At 44.7% G+C, this 27,904-nt stretch overlaps 2 protein-coding genes across 3 annotated transcripts; both read right to left on the bottom strand.

The window, feature by feature from the left end:
• Nucleotides 1-91: 91 nt before the first annotated feature.
• LOC107377146 (kelch-like protein 33) lies at nt 92-13,324 on the bottom strand. Its single transcript, XM_054747562.2, has 4 exons — nt 11,674-13,324; nt 5,510-6,449; nt 5,255-5,422; nt 92-3,376 (listed from the first exon to the last, which is right to left on the bottom strand). Exons 1-4 carry the CDS (start codon nt 12,878-12,880, stop codon nt 2,854-2,856), a joined length of 2,838 nt encoding a protein of 945 aa, XP_054603537.2. The 5' UTR covers nt 12,881-13,324; the 3' UTR covers nt 92-2,853.
• A 2,048-nt stretch (nt 13,325-15,372) lies between these two features.
• Nucleotides 15,373-27,651, bottom strand: LOC139062682 (uncharacterized). Of its 2 annotated transcripts, XM_070544285.1 has the most exons (6): nt 27,410-27,651; nt 26,875-26,976; nt 25,131-25,205; nt 19,758-19,828; nt 19,458-19,629; nt 15,373-19,338 (listed from the first exon to the last, which is right to left on the bottom strand). In XM_070544285.1, the coding sequence occupies exons 2-6, from the start codon at nt 26,941-26,943 to the stop codon at nt 19,132-19,134; spliced, it is 594 nt and encodes a 197-aa protein (XP_070400386.1). In that variant the 5' UTR covers nt 26,944-26,976; nt 27,410-27,651; the 3' UTR covers nt 15,373-19,131. The 2 variants fall into 2 exon arrangements, with proteins under 2 accessions (XP_070400386.1, XP_070400387.1); XM_070544286.1 differs by lacking the exon at nt 25,131-25,205 and having other exon boundaries at nt 15,374-19,338; nt 27,410-27,648.
• Nucleotides 27,652-27,904: the final 253 nt, after the last annotated feature.

Genomic DNA, 27,904 nt, shown 5'->3' with positions numbered 1-27,904 from the left:
CAGGGCAGCTGTGGCTGCATCGTAGCTCATCCCCACCAGTGTGTGTGTGTGTGTGTGTGGCTTGGCAACAAAAGAAACGCCAGTGCCAAAGTTCAGCGTGATGTGCTCTTTTATTGTGCTCATCTTCAGGTGAAACTCAGTAAAACAAACATTTTAGCATCCAGGAGCATTAGCATTTAGCATTTAGCATCCCCCCTCACCGGAACCTGAACTGACTCTGATAACCAGCCACGCCCACAGCACAGAGCATCCTTTTTAAAGGGCCAGGCCCCGCCCAACCACCACGTTATTACCCTTTTCTCAGCAGTTTTTAATCACACACATCAACACATCCTAGCGTTATCACCAAGCAATAGTACATTTCAACCCATGATCTACTTTACATCTACACATCTTTCCACATCACAACTCAATGACGCAGAGCACACACACCGATGGTAACCTACTGAAACATAATTTTAGCAATCACAACAAAACATCACATGTGCACCCACGGCGAATTGCTTTGTGTTGAGCCAAAACAACAGCTGATGTTTATGAACACATACAGATATTCTGGGTGTACCCCACCTTCTGGTTCTACTTACAGGACGGGCGTAACTCATGACGGCTCCTCCGTCACAGTGTGAATGGATGAATGATACACTGTAGTGTAAAGCGCTTTGGAGTCCTTACTCTGAGAGGCACTGTACATTTATCATTTGAGTCCAAGTCATGTGACTCCAGTGCACACCTCGGCCTGTTAGAGTACATTAGTGACTGCATTAAAATATATTAAGAATATCTAATAGTCTGTGTTAATCACAAAGTATTCTGTGTTTAATAAAACAAAACACATTTCTATAGCGTGCTTGTCACAGTCAGAAAGATTAGGTTGTAAATCTTCATAAATACCAATGCAATAGGGCCCACTTACTACAGGAAATACACCAGAAAGTGAATTCCTGCTTTACATGTGTTGTCCTTGATGAGCAAACAGCTCCCTCTTGTGGTAACAGTTGTTATTACGGCACTAGAAGCAACGGTTGCTTTATGTTTTGTTCCTGGATAAATGTAACTCAGAACTTATTATTCTACCAAAGTCACATCTAAATAGATGCTAATTATCCACAGATTTAAACCGTTTCACATTTTTTTGTTGAAAAGTGTGATGTACATTCACAGATCTGAAGATTACCAGCTGTAATGACATTCCACAAATTCTAAACGTGAAAATACAAAAACAACACTGTTAATCTGACATTTCCTGCAGCTCATAATGATCATCCTATCAATAAAGGAACCGTAATAGGACCCTTCTGATAGAATAGAATAAACTTTATTGATCCCACAGTGGGGGCGTTCACTTATTACAGCAGAAAAATGATAACAAGGTTACAGGTAAACACACGATGGTGGATTGTATTCAGCCTGGTGCACAGAACACACCAGATTACAAACGATCAAATACGCATACAATAAGAGCTCCTGTCCGTAACTAATAATGAACTATTCATCTTCTCTTCTTCTGTGGTTTTAACAGTGTTGGGCAAGTTACTTCAAAACTGTAATGCATTATTTATTACTTGTTACCCTCATTTTAAAGTAATTCATTACATTACAATATTACTGATTTTAAAATGTAAGGCATTACACTACTTTTGCATTACTTTAAGTTACTTTCACCAGAACAACTTCAATATGAATCTGGTCATGTGACGCTCAGTGAGCTCATGACATATGTGTGGAAGGTGATGTGGTGTCTGAGCTAGGATTGCTGTTAAAAACAGTCAGATATAATAACAGTGCTTTAAAATGATTGTTTATTAAATAAAAGCAACAACAATCTGTACTCTCAGCATGCTGCCATCTTATATTAACAGATCAGGGAGTGAGGTGGTGGGGGCTCCAAGCCTATATTTGCCTTGGTCCCCGAATGCCTTGATACGGCCCTGGATGTGGGACTGACTTCTGGGGTGATCTGATTCTATTACATGTATAAATATTAAATGCTTATATATTATTGCTTTTCACTGGTAAACATGTGTATTGGGGATAAATCTACCTACTTTTTTCTTTTTTTCTTGACTTTATGTGAATAATTTCCGGCCCTCTCTCTCTCTAACCTTCCTGCATGCTGCATGTTTTCCCCGTCTTCCAGAAAAACTGTAAACTAGACTTCCTACTTTCTAACTAATCAGCCAAAGGGATCTACCGAACCAGCAGCAATGAGTTGAAATCACTGGGGCACAGATTATGAACTCAGCTGAAAAGTACATGAAGTACCAGAGAATATGGGCTGATATAAACGATCGCAAACGAATGACTTTGTTTTGGTGGAGTGATTTTGTGAATATAACAGCGGCCGCGCGCAGGACGCAGCTGGAGTATTTGAGCCGTTACCGCTGCGTCCTCTCTGCTCATAGAATGCCCGCAAAGCTGAGTCCATAAATGACGTCATATATGTAGATACCGGATCTTTTTTCAGGCTTCCCACAATTTGAATTTTTAGGAAACCCACATCTTGATTCTGGGTTTAAAAATGCATTGTAATTACCGCATTACTGACAATTATACCGAGTAAATATTACCATTTTCTTTCCCTGTAATGCCTTACATTACCACATTACAGCAAAAAGCAATGCATTACAGTAATTAATTACTTTTGTACCACGTTACTCCCAACACTGGGTTTTAATGAGACATTTTTAACAAACAGCCCTTTTGATCTAGGACAAGTTGACCCTTTAAGATTTTACATGATGAAAAATTGTCAAGTTTCATTTTTTTTTTCACCTAAAACTGACTCGGCTGTGTTACCTACACCTGAAGTGCACCTACACCTGAGCAGGCATCAGAATGCAGGAAGGAGCGTTACGCTCGTAAATGTTGCGGCAAGGTCAGTAAGCACGCTCGTAAGTCGTTATTTGGTCCAGGTGTCCTTCCGATGTTCTCCCATTTCTGCATTGCGGTGTCGAAACGATGGACCATCTTGGTGTCACTGTGGTCTTCCTGGCTGTACCCGCCCAGTAGGTACAATCTTCCCTCCAAAATCACACTTCCTGCTCCTACATGTGGCACTGACAGAGAAGCGAAGGCAGTCCAGGAGTTAGCAGCTGGACTGTACACCTCACAGGCCAGCTGGTTGATGAGACTCCCGTCATCCTTTGTTGTGAGTCCTCCTGCGACATAAATACCTTCACCTAGGACTTCCATGCAGTGGTGAGCTCGAGGTTTGCTCATGTTGGCCAGAAAGGTGCTTCCTGTCTCTGGGCGATAAACAAACATGGACGAAAGACATGAGCAGTCATTGTTTTGTCCTCCTGAGACAAAAATCTGCTCTTTGAAAACCTTTGCTACATGTCCACTCAAAGGCAGATCCAAGCGCCGGGTGAAACTGAAAGAGAACACATTTTTAACCATTAAAATATATTAATTCAATCAGGGCGACAGAAATACCCAGGAACATTCTTTCCATAAGTTAAAATGTAGGTGACAGAGATGAGTTAAGGGCATATTTTCATGTAGTCATTAAAGTAAAGTTACTAAATAATTAGCAGATATGAAGCCTCAAGTTTTGTATTTGGCTGCTAGATGAGCTTTTGAAGCCAGAAATGAGGTGTAGCAGATGGATGTGACTGAGGCCCTGTCCACACGTAGCCGGGGATCTGCCAAAACGTAGATGATTTTCTACGTTTTGGCCTGTCATCCACACGAAAACGGAGTTTTTTCACACGAAAACGGATCTTTTTAAAAACTCCGGCCAAAGTGAAGATCTGCGTTTTCTCCGTTTTGGGTGTCTGCGTGTGGACGGACAAAACCGGAGTTTTAAGGTCCGCAACGTCACTTTCCGCGACAAAAAAATGCTGACATCACGTGTGCGACCTGTGTTTACACTAGCCGACAGCATGGATGCCCTCAGAGCTGCGCTCGCTTTATCAACTGTCCAAGCGCTTTCTGCTTGTTTGTTGTTGCAAGCGGAATTACTGCTGCTTGCGGAAGACCACAGACGAAGGACGAGGTTAAGAACGGGGGAAGTACTGCCGCCTACAGGTCTGGCATGTCCTTAACAACGTATTTATCCGGGTACGTGTGGACAGAGTTTTTTTTTAAAACGAGGTGGTGTGGATGCAAGTTTTTGGAGGGGCGGATATCCGTTTAAAAAAAACCCGGCTACGTGTGGACTAGGCCTCAGTGTCCGAGGACATGTTGGACATCTGAGAATCTGACAGTGCAGAGGTCATAAATTATGTAACTTTGACATCACATGAAACTGCAACACTTTTTCTGGCTTTTTCTCCCAGAATACGTTTCCTTAACCAGTTTTGCTTTAATCGTTCGACTCATTTCGACAGAAGTTACAAGTTTTACGTAATTTCTGTTCAAACGTAAAGGCTGAATATAGAAGAATTTAATAAGAAGCTATATTTTTTGACATAATACCTCCACAGGTAGAGGTGTGCTGAATGAAGGTACAGTATTTCCTTTAAATGCTATATTTTCATTTAGAAAATGATGAAATATTTATTTTGGCGGGCACGACTCTGGGTTAGTGTTTACATCTACCAGTCAGTAGAGGGCACTGTTGCAGGTTGCGAGGCTGGCTCTTTGAAAAATGGCAAACTCAACAAATCAAGCAGCTGCTTCTGAGTCCAGAAGATGTCGTTATCCTTTTCAGAAGAGGAGCGACCAAGAAAAATTCTAAAACCGGAGTGAGTTTAGGTGAAGACTGCAAGAGACGGACCAATTAATACGAACCTGATGTCCCAACAGCTTGAAACCTTGTTCTATTGTTGCAACTACAACCTCCACACACTAGATGTCGCTTTGGCGTTCATGCTCCATATTCCTAGCCTAGTGAACTAGACCAAATTCTTGCTTTGCAAAGAATGGTTTAGGCACGCTCCATTGGAACCTCCGCATCTCCTACCAGGACTCTGGCTAGCCAATCACAGCTCTCTAGAGGGGGTTCAAACACATAAAGAGCTGTGACTGGTCCATAATGGTAGGCCAATCATAGTGCTCTATCTGCTTAGTGAACAAATCACAGAGCTTTATCCGCTTTGTGGGCCAATCAGGGCACTCTATATGCCTGGTGGGTGGGATGATGCAACAGAGTGAAGCAAGAGTAGGTCACATTCATTGTCCAGTGGAATGCGGAGATCATTTGAAAGACAAAGGTAGAACCCGCCCCACAACCGAGAGCCGTCAATGGAGCGTAGGCTTGCCAGGCTAACATATTCCACCTTTAAAATAAATGTTTAGTTTAGCGTACCTCCATACGTTTGTGGTGGGGCAGTAGCATTCAACACTGTCCATGTGGTCGGGTTCTCGAAGCCCACCAATGGCGTATATTTTTCCATCGAGGACAACCGCAGAGAACAAGCTTCTCTTTTCCTGCATTTTACTCAGGCTCTCCCAGCGGTTCTGATGGGGGTCAAACCTGCAGATGTCACACAAACAGATACAAGTAAGATTAAAAAACGAAAGGATTTCATCTTTGTTTTTAAATTGTCGTCGTCCCTCTCACCTGAAAACAGAGTTCAGGGCGTCACCGATGCCGTAATACTTTTTGCCTCCAAAAACATACAGTTGTTTATTCATCACAGCAACCTCGTGACTAAACCTCTCTGACTCTGGCATCTCGCCCAACTTTCTCCATTCCACTGTCTTCTTAATCCCTGTGAGATTCCTTAAAGAATTCCCAAACCAAAGTTCTCTGCTGACGCTGCGACTGCTCAGGTCCTCAGAGATCTGGTCACCTCCGATTAAGACCAGACACTCTTTGGGCGAATAGGAGCGGCAGCGGTGCTGCAGTGCACTTTCACTGGAGCAGAAGTCTTCAAGGACTTCTCCAAACAGCCCTGCCAAGCTGTGATCACACCACAGCGTTCGAGATTGGACCTCTTTGAATTCTTTGAACGTCATCAGGGGGAAATGGACCGTTCTCAAAAGCTCTCTGGCAAGTTTGAGCCTTACGTTGGGCTTTGCTGTAATCCACGAGACCACCGCGTTGAACACGATGAGCTCAGATGAAACGCAGAGGGACTTACTGTTCAGGTACTTGAGAAGCTGTCTGGCTGGTAGGTCAGTGAACTTTGAGGTGCGTGCAACCTCCTGGAAATGCTGCAAAATATAATCCTCCGCTGCTTCAAGAAGATGAGGCATTTCGAAGGCTTCAGCAAATGATACCACATCCAGACAAGTATGGGGAGTTATTTCTTGTTGAAGGAAGTTAAAGCACAAGGACAGAGCTGGCTGGTGCTGGAGCTGAAGAGCTGTGCTGGTGATCTCAAAGATGCTCGTCCAGCTCAGAGGGAGAGTCCCGCTGTAGGAGCTACCAACCAGAACTTCTAGCTCTGAAACCAACACGAAAGGAAGGCTCACACAGGACTGATGGGACTCTTTCATGTTCAAGGTGAACATCCTGTGGAAGTAGTCACTACTGGCAGCCAGGATGACTCTGTGGACTGGAGACACGATGGTAATTAGGCAATATCTCTGAAAACAGATGCAATGCATTTCTATTTCAACCAAAATATTTAATATTGATAAAGTACCCAACAACTATGTCCATATTTATGGAAGAACGGCAGTACCTGGGCATAAACTATTGTTCATTTGGAACCTTTTTGAGTTACTTGAAGACATTTGTAGGAATAGCATTTTTGGTGCTTTTAAAGCTCAGTATACTACACTACACTTTGACCAATAAGAAATGAATTTACGTGGATGAAATGTGGGGTGTGATGATGTGTGAATGTGATGTTATCAGGACCCTCGTATCTGAAGAACCTGAGTTCTGAGTGGGAGTGAATTTGGTCTGCTATGAACTATAAGGTGAGGGTTTATAAAACCACATCAGACGCAATCTGTCGAGTCTACATACCAGCTCGGAGACCCCTGTGGTAGATCTGGAATGTGTTGAGGTCCGGGGACCCCAGAGGTACCGAAGTCCTTAGAAGAAACCGCATTGCCGACTAGACCGGTCTCGAGATGTCTCCAGATCATGCCAGGTAGTAATTTTCCCTCCCTCCTCATCCCAAGGCTCTCTGTCCTGTCTGTCTGTGCACAGTGCTTTCTGCATTTTTTCTGGAAACTGGAAATGATTAAACATGGATCTGGTCAGTTGGTCTCTCAACGCGATTGACAAAATCTTTTCAACGATGAGAACGGGAGAAGGGGCTCCCGGATGCCCCTCCGGGACAGAGCCAGCTGGGTATATCATGGACTCTGGAAACAGTCGAACTTGATCTGCCTCTCTCTACTGTCAGTAGAGGATTCTGAAGATGTCTGGATATTCGTTGTGTTGGTGTCGGGATTCCTGCTGTTTGGCCTGAGCGGTTACCTGGCGTACCGGAAAAATAACGAGCTTTCGAGGAATATTGGCTTAATCCCAGAGCTCAGGGATGGAATGCATCGTGCTGTAAACTCACAAACTCATATAATTGTCGAGATGAGTCATAAGCTTGGAACTTTGGCTGAGATTCAGGCTCTGGCACAGAAGGTTGATTCGATCAAGGAGAGAGTTGACGAATCAGCACAGATTGGAATAGTTTGGTAATGCCATTATCGGATCTGGAGGGGTTGAAGACCGACAGAACTCTAAGCCAGAGAGGAAATCATCTCTGCCTGTGCCCAAAACAATTCTTGCTATCTGAATCTGGTGCCCTTGGAGCCTGTGAGGCTGAAGTGAAAACTCCCCTCAGAAGAAATGTGGAATGCTGCCATCGCTATGGAAACCCTTTCTCCCTATCCCAGCCTGGGCGGGACTGTGACCGGTGAAGGCCGTGGAACCGTATCTAGGAGTCAACGTGATCTCTAAACCATTATCTCCCCCCCTGTCCAAACGGAGGTGATGAGCACTGCTCTTGCGGCTGCACGCTCTGAAGTGAGGATGGTCCCAACCTACCTGCCCACCTAGTGGATACTTGTGTAATGTCTGAAGTCTGTGTGCATTTCAGTCTGAGGTGTTTTTTTTTTTTTTTGCATAGTAAAGCTGCCCTCCCTGTGGAGGGTAACTCTGAAGTGCCTTTTTTTCCCTCCCCCTGACTCGATCCTCATATCCTCTTGATCTATTAAGGTAGCGCAACTCGGGTTGCGAATGACCACAGTCACCAATTCTTGTCATGTGTCTTGCCCATGTGTGTCTGATCTCAGAACTGTGTGTACTGAAACTCTAATTTCCCTCTGGGATTAATAAAGTATCTTTGAATTGAACTGAATTTGCATCTATGGAGGACTCTTAAGGAATCGAAGTTGGTTCAGCTTTGTTCTGAAGGGACCGTTTGCGGAATCAGCTGTAGCGTGCAACAGGTTTTGACAGCTTGTCAAAAGATGCGATGGGAGCAGAATTTCCCTCCGATGGCCAGTCAGAGTTAGCTCAACTGAATTCCTCAGGGAGTGATGCTGTTTAAATAACGGCCATATCTTGGTTTACTGATAAATCAGAACTTGCCCTGTGAAGGGGTTTTGCCAACAAACTCAGATACGCACCTCTCTCAGATATGAAGATGCTGATTTTGTGGATAAGAAAATATCGATGTGCAGTGACGTTAATTCTAACTTGCGTCACAGAGACATGGTGAGGGTGTCTTGTCCAGTCAGTGTGCTGATTAAATATATGGGTCATATATTTCATTTCATCCTTGTTAATTTTTCAAAGTAATAATAATATTAATTTCAACTTCAGTAATTTAGGCACAGATTAATCAAAACATTTCATTTAACCATATTGTCCATTTCATTATATGATTAGTTATGAAAGTTCATCCGTCTTGTTCTGTGAATAAAACCCAGTCTTAGATAAGAGGGAGCTTGCGAGGGACCTTGGCCAAGCAACATTATCTTTCTTGCAGATTGAAAGCACCAGTTGAGACTTATGTCTCCAAATGGCCAGATACTGAAGAGGTCAGACTGTAGGTGAAAAACTGGAGGCTACACATTCCACCTCTCATTCAAAGGTTACTTCAGTTCTGATCACTGTTCTGGAGCAAGGTCCTGTAGAAAATCTCACCAAAGGTCTGTTAAAGTCATACGAGTGTCACAGTCTGCCCCGCTCACTAATCAGCTCTCATAATGCACAACAGTTGTTCCCAGTTTGTGTTTTCAGGTGGGCGTGTCAGAGAGCCAGCTGCTCCTGATCTCCTGATCAGAGGACCAGGGGTACTTAAGGAGCGGTGTGAAACAACTCCAGTGCCGGTCGATACTCGCCTTTGGGTAACACTAGCTTTGTCTCGAGTTTAAGTTCCAAATACTCAGCATGTGTTTTAGTCAGTCCGTTCCTGTCAGCCCTGGTCTTGTACTTTGAAACTTCTACTCATCTGTCGCTCAGGATTACTCACCGCTGCCTGGAGTTGTTAATTCTACTACATGTCGCTCACCGTCCCTTGGTCTCCTCGCTCTCTGCCGCTCGCCTGTCACCCTACCTGTTCCCTGCCTGCCTACCAACCTCCTCCGGATCTACAGCATTGCCTGCCTTCCTGTCTGCCAAATACCTGTTCACGCATCTCAGTTTGGATCCTCGGCCTCGTTCTCTGTCCCCGTTTGGCTTCACCATCCAGCCCAGTCTCAACAAGGATTCTAACTTTCCCAGTAAGAGAAAACTCTCCTACAAGCCATTCCTGTTTGGTTCTCTGGTTCCAGGGTTTGTTTTACTGTGAGTTTAATTCCCGTTTGTTTTCTCGTTCTAGATCGCGGTTCTTCCTGTTCTCGTTTGGAGCAGCGCTTTACGTTTTACAACACGTTCTTTAATAAATAATATTTGTAATTCTACTCACCCTCGTCTCCACTCGTGATTCTTTCATGTCCTGGGTTAAATATATACCCAACATGACAACGAGTCACTCAGATATCCATCCCTTCATCCAGTGATAATGGCTCAAACCACTCTCGTGATGGAGGGGTTGGTCAGTGGCTTATGTTTTTAACTGTGTGATTGTTCTACAATGACTTGTACATCTATAACTCCTAACCCACGAAGGCGTCGGTGGCAGAAAAATTAAGTCAAATGGAGGGTTGCAGGTTTGAGCCTCGCTTATTCTGTCAAAGTCATTATAACTGTTAAAGAAAAAAGAAAATGCTCTTTTATAAAGCGCCTCTCAAGATAAAAAGCACGAATCGCTTCACAAAAACAATTGTTTTAATGTAGAAAAGATTCATTTTTGAAATTTTTTTAAAAATGTTTGAAATTAGAGAAAATAATAAAAATTGTGATAAAAATAATAATGTAAAGAAAGGGAGAGAGAAAATGAATAATAGGTAAGAGGGCAATCAGTGGATCCCAGGAAACGCGGAAGTATAAAGAGCAGAATAAGGAGGGGGCGGTGACGAAGGTCACAAAAAGGTCAGCCTGAACCATGTGTTAGCGGTGGTCAGAGGGGCCGATGGCGCCAAATGACAGCCTCACCTCTGTCAGACCGCCCCAGGGTGGCTGCGGCTTCAAAGTAGCTTACCATCACTAGCAGTGTGTGAATGTGAGAGTGCATGAAAGCATTGTTGAGTGTCCTGAAAAGCGCTATATAAGTTTGATGTATTATTATTATTGAACAGGTGAGTCTTCAGCTGCTTTTTAAAGGAGACCACTGAGTCCACTGATCTCAGGCTCAGGGGGAGAGAGATCCAGAGTCTGGGGGCCACAGCAGCAGATGATCTGTCACCTTTGACCTTTAGCCTGGTGCTGCACAACCAGTAGGCTTTGATCACTGGACCTCAGGGACCTGCTGGGGGTGTAGGGACTGAGAGTAGGCCCTGTAGGTCATGTGCTGAAGCATCCTTGGTTAAGAAACTCAACCTGACCATGTTCCCCGGGCACGATACAGATTGCAGCTCACTGCTCCTCGTGGATGGTACAGATGAATAAAACGCCAAGAGCAATTTCCCCAAGGGATCAATAAGTATAATTTTTATTCATTAATTAATTAACAGAGGTGTGGACTCAAGTCACATGACTTGGACTTGAGTCAGACTCGAGTCATTATTTTAATGACTTCGGACTTGACTTGATAAAATCTATAAAGACTTTTGACTTGTCTCGGACTTGAACTCCAATGACTTGAATCGGCTTGCATCAGTTGACTTGATGATGACTTGAGCGTATTTGATATTTTCGCGCAAAAGTGGCTCGACATGGACAAAACTCATAACTCATTCTTGGTTCTGGGTTTGATTTCCTGCTGAATGCAGCAGCTCTTTGTTTAAAATCAACTTCAGTTTCTGCTCGTTTGAGCAAATAAATGAAACTTTAAGAAGCTTTAATTCTGAAATTTATTTATTATCATCGTCATTAAATTCAAGTTGGACAGATGACTTGATTATGACTTGAAAATTCAAAGTTAGGAACTTGAACTTGATTTGGACTTCCACATCATTGACTTTGGACTCGACTGGAAAGACTTGTGACTTGAAAAGCAGTGACTTGGTCGCACCTCTGTGAATTAATTCCTAAAGGTTGGACATGCATTAAAGCAGAAGGTTTTATTTAAGCATTCCCAGTCTGTTTATCTTTAAATGGGTTTTTAATGGATGCTAAAAAAGAAAAACCAAAGTTATTCACTCATAATCCAAAGGGATCTAGTTTAGGTCCTAATAGGTGTCAGGAGAATAACTGCAACGCATCACACAAACATTTATAATCATAGAGAAATAAGAGGGTTGGGTTAATAAAATCAGTTGACCACCTGCTTGGATACCTACCATGAAGAGATCCACCAAGAGCCTCCAGAACCACATCACAGCCCACTCTGTCCATCCACTGTTGTTTGATGAACTGAAGACTGAGCTCCATTTGCTCTGCTGCGAAGATCTGCTCATCTTCATTCTGTTTCGAGAGAGGATCTTCATCGTTGACACAAAGCTGCCAAACCCGGAGGGCGCCCAGTGACTCAGCTGCTGCTCTTATTCTCTGTACGTCGTGCCTGTTCACAGACGATATGATTCCAGTGTAGGCAAACTCTAAGATGGCCTCTAATCCAACAGGATCCACCTCTGGACCGAGACACACTGACCACGGTTGAACCCCGACACTTCCACTGAGTTTGTTTTCTTCGCCCGTCTTCTTGAGATGCGTCCAGATGAGCGAGCTGACGGCAGCGAGGACGGGCGAGTGCACGTGGAAACTCCTCCCACCCTCCGTTTTCAGAGTCAGGTCAGTAAGAATGGAGGACTCTCTGAACGTCTTCAGGGTGCTGAATAAGTAGGTGTGGTGATCGTGTTGGTGGTAGACCTTGAACTCATCCGCATCATCAGCACCCTCACCTTCATCTGTTTGGCTCTGAGTTCCTTCATCATCTGAGGAGTCTTCTTGCAACAATTTAGGAAACTCTTGTTCACTTCCTGCAGATTTAGATGCACCTAAAGTCTTCCAGCCTTTTAGATCTTCACGGTCAACATCTTCATTGTTTAGAAATTCCACTGAATCTGAAAGGTTGACTTCCTCATAACGTCCTATCTCGTCTTGCTCTCTGTAGTGAAACTGACGCTCTTCCTCCAGCCTTTCTTCTGCATCACCATCTTTCAGATCTTCCTCTCCTCTCCTACCTTCTGATTTGCCTCTCCTCTTCTCTCGTTTCTTCTTTCCTTTTTCTTCTCCTTCCTTTTCTTCATAGACTCTTCCCCTAAGGCCTCGTAAGACCTCCTCCTCATCCCTTTCTCCATCTCTGGCATCAACACTCACCCAGCGGCTCGTCCTCTCCCTCCGCCCGTTTTCCCGGCTCTTTTCCATCTCTCTCTTCCGTTCCTCGCTCTTCCTCCGGAGATGTGGATTACCCACTGGCACACCTTCCATTAGCTCTGTCATCTGCATCAATCGCTTCAGTCTGTCGACGCTTTTAACGCATCCAGAAGCCAACGGACGGGGAAGACTTACGGTTGGAGGAGAAGTGCTCTCTAAGTTGCAGATCATGCGCGTCCTGTTATCCTTTCTCAGTGGTGAGGTTGTTTGGTTGTTCCTGTCCTTCCCCTCTCTCTCTGGGGAATGCTAAAAGGCCACAGGTTACCACGATGCCCCGTGTAACCCAACAAGCTGTTAACTATGGTGTAACGTAGCACTCCAGATGATCGCAGTGGCTGGAAGAGGCTGAAGGGCTAACGCATCGAACGTTTGGTCAGATTTGTTTTAACTGTTTCATCTCGTCTTTATTATGGTTCGTGCTAGTTCTTAATGCTCTTGTTCTAGAAGACAGTGTGACACTCGTGCCAAAGCACAAAATAAATGTGGGACTGGTTCAGACCCGCGAGCAAGCCCGTCTGAGTCCATGAGAGGTGGAATCTCGAGAAGCCTTGGCAGCCATCTTTACTCTCACACACATGAGCGGTTATAAATGCCTAGGGGGTCACCAGAGAGAGATCACGTTGCTCCTCTACAGTCAAACGCCGTTTGGGTCAAGGGTCACCAAGAGCAAAGGGGAAGACAGAAGCAGAACAACATTCAGCACCTGTTGGGTTTTCTGTGGACGGAGAAGGCCGACAGCTGGGTCTCACTGTAAAAAATAACATCACAGGTTGGAGGTGGCTGTAAATCATCCTGCTGCTGGGTTTTAAGGAAGTGCCAGCGCTACACGGGGCAAGGACGCTTTATTTATGTAGGAGATTTTATACACAGAGCCAATTCAACGTGCTTTCCACGAGTAAGATCGTTAAAAACTATATGACAGAAAATATGATTTAAAAATGAAAAAAAAAATAACTCATTTAAAGTTAAAGTGCAGAACGAGCAGCAGAAAAACAGCCATCCAAAGGCCGGTGGGACACATTTCAGGTCACGAGGAAGCTGATTCCATCTGAGAGCAGCGGAGTAGCTAAAAGCAGCTTCACCCTGTTTGGTTCTGACCCGGTTCTACCAGCTGACTGCTTCCTAAGGACGTCAGAGCCCTGCTGGGTGTAGATAATCCAACATGTACTCTGGCCTCATGCCACCGAGTGATTTATAAACTAGTAGAAGCGCTTTAAAATGGATTATGTAGTTTAAAGGTAACCAGTGTAGACATTACAGAACCGGATCAAATCAAATCAAATCAACTTTATTTATAAAGCACTTTTCATACAAAAACATGCAACTCAAAGTGCTTCACAGATTAAAATGGCCCCATAGATCCCATATTCCCGTCCCAGCCCCCCTCCCCAAGTATAAAACAATTGAAAATTACGGTTCCCCTCCCGCACCCAACTTCCAAGGTGGACATACAATCACCCAGACACGCACACACACACACACACACACACACACGTGAACAACAGAGTAAACAATAGGCTGAGTTCAGATGGGTCAGGTAATGGACGACGAGGGGTGACGCGCTCGGTTCTCTTGGTTCTTTTAAGACGAGCAGCAGCTTTCTGCACAAGCTGCAGCTGCTTCACAGATTTTTTTCGGAAGACCACTTAGGAGACCATTGTAGTAGTCCAGCCTGCTGTAGATGAACGCATGAATGACTTTCTCTAGGTCTGGTCTGGACAAGAGACCTCTGAGTGGTGCTATTTAACGAAGACGATAAAATCTGTGAATCTATCCTCTTTTTTTTAACATTACAAACATTTTCTGAGTCTATAGCAAGGCTTTGATTTGGTCCACACAGACCGTGTCTTTAACGTAACTCTGCTGAACTACTTTAGAGTTAAAGCTCAGCGTGTGGGTGGCTTGGAAATGAACCCGGTCGCTTTTAAAAGCAAACTCCTACCCTCCTCGTGTTGAGGCCTGTTTCCCATTAGAACCATCCACAAGCTCATCTACTGGCTCTGATGACGCTTGCTGACGTGTGATTGGCCGTTCCTGCCACCTGTGTTCCTGACATTACATGAAAGAGCCTCTAGACCGTAGCTTTATACGTGTTTTTGTATATTTCCTGTAAAGATCCCCCGGCCCTCATGCCGGTTGTGTCCCCTTCACTTCTAAAGTCAAAAATTACGTCCAGGCATCAGACGACCTTGCTCTCGTTACATCATGACCCTGGCCAGCCACTCACAGCTGAGCTTCTTATCAAAAGTCTGTTTCCTCAGCAGCCCTGATAGTTACCATGGCAACACATGCAAAAGACAAGGAGGGGAAAGTGTGTTAACCTTATTACAGGGAACCCCCACCCCCACCACCACCACCACCCCTAGGCCCTTTCCACAAGAGCACACACCGCCCTCCCAGTCTCCATACGGCCCCGGTTCTGGAACACGCATCGTCTTATTTATTAATCAAAGAACACGTTGTATGTAATTAAGAACGGAGGACAAAACATGGAAACTGACCGGGAGCTACTGGTCTTACAGTAAAACGGGATAAGATCAACAGCTAGAGCCATAATCCAATTAGTTTAGCGTTCATGAATAATAAGCCCCGCCCCCCTTCCCCCTAAACAACCTGACTTTAACAGAGATACAAACAACTGTTTTGTAGTTAAAATACAATCTACTTTTATTGCCCTATGAAACACAAACTACAACACACACAGCTGGGAGGAAACAGGGATTATACACGCTCTAGCACAACGCTTCATGTTAAATGCTATTTTTTTAAGGATGCAGAAGGAACAATCGTTCAAAAACATTAAAAATATCTATAAATAAACAGCATTACAACAAAACGTACAGTACAAAGACGCCTAAATGGCTTTTACCAGTTATTTTAGCTGATTGTCGAGCTTAGTTTTCTAACTAACAGTATTTTTATTTCATGAATAGAGATAAATCAGATCAAATTTCCACTCGTTTCAGTCGTGTGGATGTGTGAAATGTTTAATAGCTTTTACATAGCTACAGTTTTTCTACTAAAACTCTTACAGGGGTGTGAAAAACTATGTGCCCCCTACCTGATTTCTCACTCTTTTGCACGTTTGTCACACAAAATGTTTCTGATCATCAAACACGTTTAACCGTTAGTCAAAGACAACACAAGTAAACACAAAATGCAGTTTTAAAATGATGGTTTTTATTATTTAGGGAGAGACCTAAATCCAAACCTACATTGCCCTGTGTGAAAAAGTAATTGCCCCCCTTGTTAAAAAATAACCCAACTGTGGTGTTTCACACCTGAGTTCAGTTTCTGTAGCCCCCCCCCAAGCCTGATTACTGCCACACCTGTTTCAGTCAAGAAATCACTTAAATATGAGCTGCCTGACACAGAGAAGTAGACCAAAAGCACCTCAGAAGCTAGACATCATGCCAAGATCCAAAGCAACTCAAGAACAAACGAGAACAAAAGTAATTGAGATCTATCAGTCGGGTAAAGGTTATAAAGCCGTTTCTAAAGCTTTGGGACTCCAGCGAGCCACAGTTGGAGACATTATCCACAAACGGCAACAACATGGGACAGTGGTGAACCTTCCCAGGAGTGGGCGGCCGACCAAAACTACCCCAAGAGCGCAGAGACAACTCATCCGAGAGGTCACAAAAGACCCCAGGACAACTTCTAAAGAACTGCAGGCCTCACTTGCCTCAATTAAGGTCAGAGTTCATGACTCCACCATAAATGGTAAATGGTAAACGGCCTGTATTTGATATAGCGCCTTCTAGAGTCATGGAACCCATCAAGGCGCTTTACAACACAATCAGTCATTCACCCATTCACACACTTGTGAGGATGAGCTACAATGTAGCCACAGCTGCCCTGGGGCGACTGACAGAGGCGAGGCTGCCGAGCACTGGCGCCACCGGTCCCTCCGACCACCACCAGCAGGCAATGTGGGTTAAGTGTCTTGCCCAAGGACACAACGACAGTGACAGACTGAGCGGGGCTCGAACCTGCAACCTTCCGATTACGGGGCGAGCACATAACTCCTGTGCCACCGTCGCCCCAAGAGAGACTGGGCAAAAATGGCCTCCATGGCAGATTTCCAAGACAGGGTTTGAGTCATTTCCAAGACTCAAACCACTGTTAAGCAAAAAGAACATCAGGGCTCGTCTCAATGTTGCTAAGAAACATCTCAACGATTGCCAAGACTTTTGGGAAAATACCTTGTAGACTGATGAACTTTTTGGAAGGCAAATGTCCCGTTCCATCTGGCGCAGAAGTAATACTAATAATTAATAACTAAAATAATAAATTTTGTTCTCTCCCTAAATAATAAAAACCATCATTTCATTTTCATTTCATTTATTTATAAAGCCCCTTCTGCGACCAATGCAGACGCCCAAGGTGCTGAACACAACACATTAAAAACATCATACCAACAGTAAAATATGGTGGTGGTAGTGTGATGGTCTGGGGTTGTTTTGCTGCTTCAGGAACTGGAAGGCTTGCTATGATCAATGGAACCATGAATTCAATTGTCTACCAAAACATCCTGAAGGAGAACGTCCGGCCATCTGTTGGTCAACTAAAGCTGAAGCCATCTTGGGTGCTGCAGCAGGACAACGACCCAAAACACACCAGCAGATCCACCTCTGAATGGCTGAAGAACAACAGAATGAAGACTTTGGAGTGGCCCAGTCAATGTCCTGACCTGAATTCTATTGAGATGTTATGGCATGACCTTAAAAAGGCGGATCATGCTAGAAAACCCTCAAATAAAGCTGAGTTACAACAATTCTGCAAAGATGAGTGGGCCAAACTTCCTCCAGAGCGCCGTAAAAGACTCGTAGCAAGTTATCGCAAACGCCTGATTGCAGTTATTGCTGCTAAGGGACGCCCAACCAGTTATTAGGTTCAGGGGGCAATTACTTTATCACACAGGGCAATGTAGGTTTGGATTTTGTTCTCTCCCTAAATGATAAAAACCATCATTTCATTTTCATTTCATTTATTTATAAAGCCCCTTCTGCGACCAATGCAGACGCCCAAGGTGCTGAACACAACACATTAAAAACATAAAACCATCAGAATAAAATATAACAACCGTAAAACCAGCATAAAATCAAGTAAAAGAGGAGCGTAAAAGCAAAAAATCAAGTAAAATTAAATGTGTTTGATGATCAGAAACATTTTGTGTGACAAACATGCAAAAGAATAAGAAATCAGGAAGGGGGCAAACAGTTTTTCACACCACTGTATTTTACTTTGAGGTCAGTTCATTTGACTCGAAACAAACACACGTGCTGCCAGGCGGGAAGAGAGAGACGAACGGATGTTTTTGTACAATAATCCATGACGTAATCCCAAACTTACTGACGTTCTGTGGGTTAGAAACCACATGGCACCTCAGCTATTGCTTTTATGAATTACATGTCACACAGTTTTGCCGCCACGTGTCGCTGCCTGGGGAGAGTGAGGGAGAGCGAGGCTCTGTGACTGCACTCGTCACGCAGTAGGAGAGGAGGGTTTGCATAGAGCAGCAGCGTCGTCCCGCTCAGAGGTCTATTTTGCAATCAAGCAGGGAAGACACCTAAAGGTAGTTTGTGCTTTCTAGATTAGAGATGTCCAAGTATCTGATTGGGGTCCTAATCCCTGAATTACTGACTCTATCAAATCAAAACATTTATAAACGTCGTTGACTCTTTTAAGGTGTTTAGAGACCAGTAGAGTCCATAAATGACGTTTTACCTGGTTTTCCTGTGATCTGTGTGGATGAACTGTCTCCCTGCACCGTGATCCTCTACAGGGACTCACGTGTGATGATGTAAGTAAAAGGAATGTAGTGACTGGCTCAAATCGCGGGCTGGAGTAAAAACAAAAAGAGCGTTTCCTCGTTTTAAAATGACGGATCGGTGACTAAACATCATGATTGGGACGTCCCTAATCCAGACAAGAATGTAAAATAAAATCATTGATTTAGGATCCTAAACCCGCACGTGTTCAACCCGTCTCTAAAACCAGCTCAGTGGCCTAGTGGTAGAGTGTCCGCCCTGAGACTGGGAGATCAGGGTTCGATTCCTGGTCGGGTCAGACCAAAGACTTTGAAAAAATGGGACCCAATGCCTCCCTGCTTGACACTCAGCATTAAGGGGTTGGATTGGGGGGTTAAACCACCAGATGGTTCCCGAGCGCGGCTGTGTCTGCAGCTCACCGCTCCCCCAGGGGATGGGTCAAATGCGGAGAACAAATGTCGCACACACACCTGTGTGTGTGTGTGACAACTGATGGGACTTTAACTTTAAAATTAGACTTCCCTGGATTTAAAACGTCATCACAAATAGAGCGTTTGTTGTTTTAAAACAATTCGATTTGATCATTTCTAATATTTTCTGTTCCTGATGAAACTGGAAAACAATGGTGTGTGTGTGTGCGTGTGTGTGTCATGTTCTGGTCCGTGGAAGCAGGAAGCAGAGGATGACAACGACGAGGAAGATGGAGACGAGCAGAGACAGCAGGAAGGCGACAGGAGGAGAGAGAGATGCCCACAGAGACGTCGGCTTAGCTCCTCGTGGCGGTTCGGCCGGACTCTTCTGCTTCTCGACGATTGGCCCGCTGATGACCAGGGGTCTGACCTGTGATACGCTCTCCTGAACGGCAGAAACCGCAGCAGTCGTGTGAATTTATACGTCACTTGAAGGTAATTTAACACAAACACCTCAAGCTAAATCTAAACACCTTCAGGAGTGTTTTGGTTCAGTCGTCTCACCTCCAGGATGGTCCTGCTTTGTGCTCGGTCTGGACTCAGACGAATGTTCCAGCGATGCGATCGCTGACTCCGCCCACCGTCGTCTTCGCTCTCCGTGGTGTCTTGACGAGCCACCCGAGGTCGCTTTCGTCTCCGCGAGCTGATTCGCTGGAGAGTGCTAGCGTCCTGGAGTCTGAGCCAATACAGGTCAGAACAGTGTGTGTGTGTGTGTGTGTGTGTGTGTGTGTGTGTGTGTGTGTGTGTGTGTGTGTGTGTGTGTGTGTGTGTGTGTGTGTGTGTGTGTGTGTGTGTGTATCAAACCTGCAATCTGTGTCCTCTATATCAGCATCTGCATCACTGCCTCCCTGAGGGTCAGATAACACGTACTCCTCCTACGGCGTAGGGAAACATAAAAGCACATTAAATTCTAATTAGGATACATAATGATTTAGTTTTTATTGATCAGCTACTAACAACGCAGCTGTTGTGGCATTAGTCTGGGTGTGTTCATGTGTGACTCTGGATTACGTCACTGTTGTTAGTATGCATGAATCAGCTGACGCCTCATCCATAGCATGACCGATGAGCTCGGAGCTTATGTAAATAGAGCCCTGCTCACACCGGAGTGCTTATTGATTCCTTCAGCTTACTGGAGCTGATGAATGGACATTATTCATGAAGCGATCCGGAACGACGGGATCCTGGCGTTTATCATTTGTCTCACTCGGTTTTAACAAGTAGAGGTTTTAGGAAATAAACTATTGAAATGACCAAAAAAAGACGTTCAGCTCATTGATTTTGCAGACATTTGCTAGGCTGCAGGATTTTGGTGGGTTGAGGAAATCTGTTCATTATTATAGACATTCTTCAGCTCAGCACCAGCAATGGTTTCATAGGATGGTCTGGAGTCGACGGGCAGCAAAGAAGCAGAATGATCTTCTGCTGAAGACGCGAGGACCGCTGAGGATGGGAGGAAAGCTGGTTTCTCCAGTGAACCGTGTTTGATTGTTTAGATTATCTGGTGAAAGGATTGTCTGAGTGCTGCCGCCAGTGATGACCCGTCACTGCACGGTCATCAGAAGAATAACAAATGTTCGGTGACACACTGGAGGTGTGTGTGTGGGGGGGGGTGGGAGGTCTGGTGGTCCAAAACTACGCCTCACATTTGAGTCCTGCAAATTTTACCAATAACTTGTCCTGTGGGGGGATTTTGAGTTTCTTTGCGTCCATTGTTCCTGGAAAGGGAGCAGACATAGTGCAGATCAATAATCTGAGATTATCTTCTGTCTGATGATTTCAAGAAGGCAGTGATTCATCTTCTGAAAAAGCTGGATTAGATGCCTCACTTCCAGCCATCGTTAGACCTGATTCCAAGCTTTCCTGCATCTAATCGACACGACTCCCTCACAATAGAGGCAAACGACTCATCAGGGGACGGAGAGGCAGGTACCCACAGTAGTTTTGGCTCGTTAAATAATAATAGTCGGCTATAGTTTATAAGCTTGACTCTCCCATATTCCAGTTAGAATTAACAAAGCTCCTCAGATGAGAAGCAAAACATCTTCAAGAGACCAAAGAAGTCCAGCTGCCTTCATTTGAACCCCGTGGATTACCATGACCTGGATGACTGAGAACCGGTTGCATGGTGGCGCAGTGGTTAGCACTGTTGCCTCGCAGCACGGAGGTCGCAGGTTCGAAACCCGGCTGCGGCCTTTCTGCGTGGAGTTGCGTGTTCTCCCCATGCGTGCGTGGGTTTCCTCCGGGTACTCCGGTTTCCCCCACAGATCACAACACGCCCTATAGGTTATAAATTGTAAGTCGCTTTGGATAAAAGCGTCTGCCAAATAAATAAACATAAACATATATATATATATATATATATATATACAGGTGCTGGCCAGTAAATTAGAATATCATCAAAAGGTTGAAAATATTTCAGTAATTCCATTCAAAACGTGAAACTTGTACATTATATTCATGCAATGCACACAGACCAATGTATTTCCAATGTTCATTACATTTAAATTTGATATTTATAGGTGACAACCAATGAAAACATCAAATCTGGTATCTCAGAAAATTAGAATATTCTAAAGGCCAATGAAAAAATGTTTGTTTCTCTAATGTTGGCCAACTGAAAAGAATGAACATGAAAAGAATGTGCATGTATAGCACTCAATACTTAGTCGGGGCTCCTTTTGCCTCAATAACTGCAGTAATGCGGCGTGGCATGGACTCGATCAGTCTGTGGCACTGCTCAGGTGTTATGAGAGCCCAGGTTGCTCTGATAGTCGTCTTCAGCTCCTCTGCATTGTTGGGTCTAGCGTATTGCATCCTCCGCTTCACAATACCCCATAGATTTTCTATGGGGTTAAGGTCAGGCGAGTTTGCTGGCCAATCAAGGACAGGGATACCATGGTCCTTGAACCAGGTGCTGGTGGTTTTGGCACTGTGTGCAGGTGCCAAGTCCTGTTGAAAGGTGAAGTCTGCATCCCCATAAAGTTGGTCAGCAGCAGGAAGCATGAAGTGCTCTAAAACTTCCTGGTAGACGGCTGCATTGACCCTGGACCTCAGGAAACAGAGTGGGCCAACACCGGCAGATGACATGGCACCCCACACCATCACTGACGGTGGAAACTTTACACTGGACCTCATGCAACGTGGATTCTGTGCTTCTCCGCTCTTCCTCCAGACTCTGGGTCCTTGATTTCCAAAGGAAATGCAGAACTTGCTTTCATCAGAAAACATAACTTTGGACCACTCAGCATCAGTCCAGTCCTTTTTGTCCTTGGCCCAGGCGAGACGCTTCTTGCGCTGTTTCATGTTCAAGAGTGGCTTGACACACGGAATGCGACACCTGAATCCCATGTCTTTCATGAGTCTCCTCGTGGTGGTTCTTGAAGCGCTGACTCCAGCTGCAGTCCACTCTTTGTGGATCTCCCCCACATTTTTGAATGGGTTTGTCGTCACAATTCTCTGCAGGGTGCGGTTATCCCTAGAGCTTGTACACTTTTTTCTACCACATTTTTTCCGTCCCTTCGCCTGTCTGTTAATGTGCTTGGACACAGAGCTCTGCGAACAGCCAGCTTCTTTAGCAATCACCTTTTGTGTCTTGCCCTCCTTGTGCAAGGTGTCAATGATTGTCTTTTGGACAGCTGTTAAGTCAGAAGTCTTCCCCATGATTGTGGTGCCTTCAAAACAAGACTGAGGGACCTTTTAAAGGCCTTTGCAGGTGTTTTGAGTAAATCAGCTGATTAGAGTGGCAGCAGGTGTCTTCTATATTCAGCCTTTTCAGAATATTCTAATTTTTTGAGATACCAAATTTGGAGTTTTCATTAGTTGTCACTTATGAATATCAAATTTAAATGTAATGAACATTGGAAATACATTGGTCTGTGTGCATTGCATGAATATAATGTACAAGTTTCACGTTTTGAATGGAATTACTGAAATATTTTCAACCTTTTGATGATATTCTAATTTACTGGCCAGCACCTGTATATATGGAAAGATATGTTGGAAATCTTTCTATTGGGCATTGTATAGTGAGACAGCGTTGGTGAGAGTCACAAATGACATTATGCTTTAATGTTTATGTATTTAGCAGATGCTTTTGTCCAAAGCGACTTACAAGTGATAATCGGCATGTTGCCCTTGAGGCTAACAACAACAACAACAACAACTTGACATCAGTCATGGAGAGGAGGGAACAAGGAGTGGACAGTAGAGAGGGGGGACGGGTGCAGGGAGGGTGCTAGTTTAGAAGATGCTCTCTGAAGAGCAGGGTCTTCAGGAGTTTCTTGAAAATTGAACAGGAAGCCGCTGTTCTGGTAGTGCTTGGTAGGTCATTCCACATTTGTGGAACGATGCATGAGAAGAGTCTGGATTGTCCTGAGCGTGGTGTAGGCACTGCTAGCCGACAATCCTGTGATGACCGAAGTGGCCGGGCCGAGACGTAAGCCTTTGCAAGAGGATTCAGGTAGATGGGAGCCGTACCATCTCGGACTTTGTATGCTAGTGTTAGCAATTTGAATTTGATGCGTGCTGCTAGCGGTAGCCAGTGGAGCTCAATGAACAGAGGGGTGACGTGTGCTCTTTTTGGCTGATTGAAGACCAGACGCGCCGCTGCGTTCTGGACCATTTGAAGAGGTCTCACAGTACAGCCTGGAAGACCAGTTAGAAGGGCATTGCAGTAATCGAGGCGGGAGATGACAGTAGATTGCACCAGGAGCTGGGTGGCATGTTGTGTTAGGTATGGTCTGATCTTACGTATGTTATACAGCGCAAAGCGGCATGAACGAGCAACAGAGGCAACATGATCTTTAAAGGTCAGGTGTTCATCAATCACAACACCCAGATTTCGAACTGCCTTTGAAGGAGCCAGAGACAGGAAGTCATTTTGGATTGAGATATTGTGCTGTATGGATGGTTTTGCTGGGATGACAAGTAGTTCAGTTTTAGAGAGGTTGAGTTGGAGATGGTGGGATTTCATCCATTGTGATATGTCAGAGAGACAGTTTGATATTCGTGCAGAGACAGTGTGGTCGTCCGGTGGAAATGACAGATAGAGCTGGGTGTCGTCTGCATAGCAGTGGTAGGAGAAGCCATGTGATCCAATGATCTCACCCAGTGAGGTGGTGTATATGGCAAAGAGAAGAGGTCCTAGTACAGAGCCCCTGTGGCAAGATGGTGCACGGTAGAGGATTGTCCAAGCCAAGATACACTTTAAACTGATTGTGGCAATTTTGTCTTACTCGTTTTGCCTGATCTTACTGCTGCTTGTGTCCTCCACATTTACCAAGTATCGTACTGCCTTTATGAGAGAGAGAGAGAGAGAGAGAGAGAGAGAGAGAGAGAGAGAGAGAGAGAGAGAGAGAGAGAGAGAGAGAGAGAGAGAGAGAGAGAGAGAGAGAGAGAGAGAGAGAGAGAGAGAGAGAGAGAGAGAGAGAGAGAGAGAGAGAGAGAGAGAGAGAGAGAGAGAGAGAGAGAGAGAGAGAGAGAGAGAGAGAGAGAGAGAGAGAGAGAGAGCCAGGCCAGGCCAGGCCAGGCCAGGCACCTTGACTTTGAGAAACACCCAATGTTTCTGGGTGATGCCATGTTTCCTTCTACGGAAGCCCATGAGGACAAAATGCATTTACTGATGTGTTACAAATCTTTCACCATTCATAAACTTTGTTTTACACATTTACCTCTTCACTGGTTGCCATTGATGAAAGGTGATGTGTTCATCATTTTGCTGACATTTGCACTCCCCGGGGTTTTTGACCCTAATGGGCATCCACTGGTAAGGTCTTACTCCAACACAAAAACATCAACAAAAAAAAATACTTGCTTGCAATGATTTAGGTTTCTACTGCCCCCTGTCTCCAGGAAAAACACACGCTGTCACTTTAATGTAAACCAAAACCAAACCAGAGAAAAAATGTTGGTGAGTGTAGTATTTAGTTTCCTGAACGAGGAGTCCCATTTAGAAATGACCGTTTTTATCTGCTAACCGATATACTGATATAGTCTAGTTCTTCATTTCGGACACCAAAGCCAATATATGTATATAAAGAGCAAACAGGTGATAGAGAGAGTCTTAAATCCTGGATGCCAGCTTGAGACTAAGACGGTGTCAGACCTTTAGAATCCAGCCCATAAGCATCACTATACAACATGATAGGATGAATTATGTAACTGAACACACATTACCTCGGTGCCATATCCCTCAGAGTACCTGGTTAACATGACTCTGTTCTTTCCACACTGCTCGCACAGCAGAGCGTCCTGACAACAGAAGGCAAGAATAGAGCAGAGAGTGACTGATCTTGGAAACTTGTGACAAACGCACAACCTGACAGACAGCTGCTGCACACGGCTCCTTCAGAGGTAAATCAGCAGCTACAGGAACCCTGAGAACTGTGCGACGGCCTTGGACACGAGTGGGAAGCCCTCACCGGCGTAGGCGAGTTCTCTCCTGATTAAAGTACGCAGGGACCGGCCTGGCATAGACACACTACATCTACCTTCACACACACACACATCTGACACGGAGACAAAGACAGGGAGGGTGAACGGTGCTTCTTATCCCTTTTACTGTCTTCTAGTAGCATATTAACAGAGAAAAATGAAAGGCGCTCTTAGAGATTGTTTCCAAAAGTTTCCCTCTCTAATGGCAGGGTGATGTAACCTTCCTCCACCTACTTGTGTGTTCAAGTGCTTATAAGTGGAGGCTGATTAGACTGCTGCTCTAGACATGGGAGTCATGGTGGCTTAAAAATCTGGCACAGCACTTAACATCACATCCATGGACGTAATTTTTTGGGGGGACAAGGGGGTCATGTCCCCCCCACTTTTTCCAAAGTCAAGTTTTGACCCCTGCACTTTTTACCATCCAAAAACAATATTACGCTATATTAAACTGACACTGGTTGAGCTCTAGGACCAAACGGAAAGCAATCAATCAAAGCTTTATTTATAAAGAGCCTTCCGCAACCCTGTCAGGAAGCCCAAGGCGCTGAACACGGTACAGTAGAAGTACAAATATAGTGAATAAATCAAAAATAAAAGCAATTCAAATTACAAAAATAAAAGGTGAAACATTCTAGTACAGGACAGATGGGTAAAACAAGGGATTGAGTGAACCAATGAAAACTGTGAAAGAAATTCAACGTAAAAGAGGGCCGAATCAAACATGTTCAGGAAACGCCAAGCGGAGGAGGTGTGTTATTAGGCGACTCTTAAAGACTGGCAGAGATGGGGACAGCCTAACTGAGGGTGGCAACTGGTTCCAGAGAGACGGTGCTAGGACTGAGAAAGCCCGGTCCCCGCGGGTACGACACCTCGAACGAGGGACAGCGAGCAGGCCTTGGTCAGAGGAGCGCAGAGCGCGTGATGGGGAATGCTTGTTCAGGAAGTCTGAAGGGGCTTTTAAGCAACTGTTTATGTTGAAGCCTGTTTCCCATTAGAGCATACAGTAAAGACCCCCCCCCCCCACCCCCCCACTTCTAAAGTGAAAATTACGCCCATGATCACATCTGCTGTTTGTTAGAATATATTTCATAGGAGGTCTGCTTCCCAGATCTGTTCAGGTTCTGTTTGATTCATTGTGGCTTCTTGTCAGTCATCATCAGCATGGACGTAATTTTGGGGGGGGGGACAGGGGGGACATGTCCCCCCCACTTTTTTCAAAGTCAAGTTTTGACCCCTGCACTTTTTACCATCCAAAAACAATATTACGCTATATTAAATGGACACTGGTTGAGCTCTAGGACCAAGCGGAAAGCAACCGTTTGTGTTGAAGCCTGTTTCCCATTAGAACATACTGTAAAGATACCCCCCCTCCCCCGTGTCCCCCCCCCCCCCCCCCCCCCCACTTCTAAAGTGAAAATTACATCCTTGATCATCAGTGTGCGCTTTAATGTCAAAAAGCTTTTACTGTAGGGAAGATGCTCACCTCGCAGTCGTTGTCATCCGTCTCTCCGGAGGTAAACAGACCATGGGGGTCGGACTCCCTCCGCAGCATGACCTCTGACTGGGATCAAGCGCTCACATTGACCTACACAGACACCAAAACGGGTATTTCTATTAACAGGCTCATGTATCTAATTCATATTCTAAACTGTTTGTCATTTTGTTTATTTTCATGCTTTTCTTACAGTGAATCAGTGAGAATGAGCAAAAATGACACACAAAAAAACCAGGTGTGGAAGTAATGCTGTCTTATAAGCAAACGGAGTCATGATTCAGAGATTTGTCATCACAGCACCTCTGTAACATCTGTTCAGCAGAGTGTCCGCACTCCCATTACGTAACGATAATCAGTGTTAGGAAGCCCCAAAACTTTTCACGCAAAGAAGAGACGCTGTAATTGTTGTAAAACCGCGTCAGAGATTCACGTCTACACCGTCACGTTAACATCTGTTTAAAAAAACAACGAAAATCTTCAGCAAAGCTACGGTTTTAAAAAAGATCCCGGTAACGCGTCTTACCTTTAGAGCATCCTCTGGAGGTGGAATGAACCCGTGAAAGGTGAGCGGGGTTCTGCGTTTAGAGGATGAGCAGGAGGATGCGGTGACGAGTCTCATTGTGGCGCGGGGAAGCCATGAGCTCGCGCTGCTCGCGTGTGTCTGACATTGTAGCAAATCCTCTGCGTGACGTCAGTCTGAGGAATGACGCCGCTCACCAGCGCATCCGACTGCACCAGTGTGTGGAAAGGACGGTAGCCGAAACAACGCAGGCATGCGGAAAAAGGCGATTTCCGGTCAGTGTTTTCAAAATAAAAGCTGAAAATGATGAGGGAAACTACACTGAACAAAAATATAAACGCAACACCTTTGTTTTTGCTCCCATTTTTCATGCGATGGACCTAAAGATCTAAAATTCATTCCAGATACACAATATCACAATTTCTCTCAAACATTGTTCACAATGTGTGATAGTGAGCACTTCTGCTTTGCTGAGATGATCCATCCCACCTCACAGGT

This window comes from Nothobranchius furzeri, chromosome 14 (genome assembly GCF_043380555.1).
Source record: "Nothobranchius furzeri strain GRZ-AD chromosome 14, NfurGRZ-RIMD1, whole genome shotgun sequence".
In the NCBI taxonomy this organism is placed as follows: domain Eukaryota; kingdom Metazoa; phylum Chordata; class Actinopteri; order Cyprinodontiformes; family Nothobranchiidae; genus Nothobranchius; species Nothobranchius furzeri.
The sequence above is the reverse complement of the archived record's forward strand: the minus strand, read 5'-3'. Positions and strand labels throughout refer to the sequence as shown.

What these genes read in the sequence shown, in the direction of transcription:
- LOC107377146 (XM_054747562.2), bottom strand. Translation starts at nt 12,880, where the DNA reads ATGATCTGCAACTTAGAGAGCACTTCTCCTCCAACCGTAAGTCTTCCC. An exon ending in TCTTGGTGGATCTCTTCATG is followed by an intron (nt 6,450 to 11,673) that starts GTAGGTATCCAA and finishes TCGTGTCTCCAG; the next exon opens with TCCACAGAGTCATCCTGGCT. An exon ending in CCCACCACAAACGTATGGAG is followed by an intron (nt 3,377 to 5,254) that starts GTACGCTAAACT and finishes GTTCTCTTTCAG; the next exon opens with TTTCACCCGGCGCTTGGATC.
- LOC139062682 (XM_070544285.1), bottom strand. Translation starts at nt 26,943, where the DNA reads ATGCTGCGGAGGGAGTCCGACCCCCATGGTCTGTTTACCTCCGGAGAG. An exon ending in CGGATGACAACGACTGCGAG is followed by an intron (nt 25,206 to 26,874) that starts GTGAGCATCTTC and finishes TTCTGTTGTCAG; the next exon opens with GACGCTCTGCTGTGCGAGCA. An exon ending in ATAGAGGACACAGATTGCAG is followed by an intron (nt 19,630 to 19,757) that starts GTTTGATACACA and finishes GTATTGGCTCAG; the next exon opens with ACTCCAGGACGCTAGCACTC.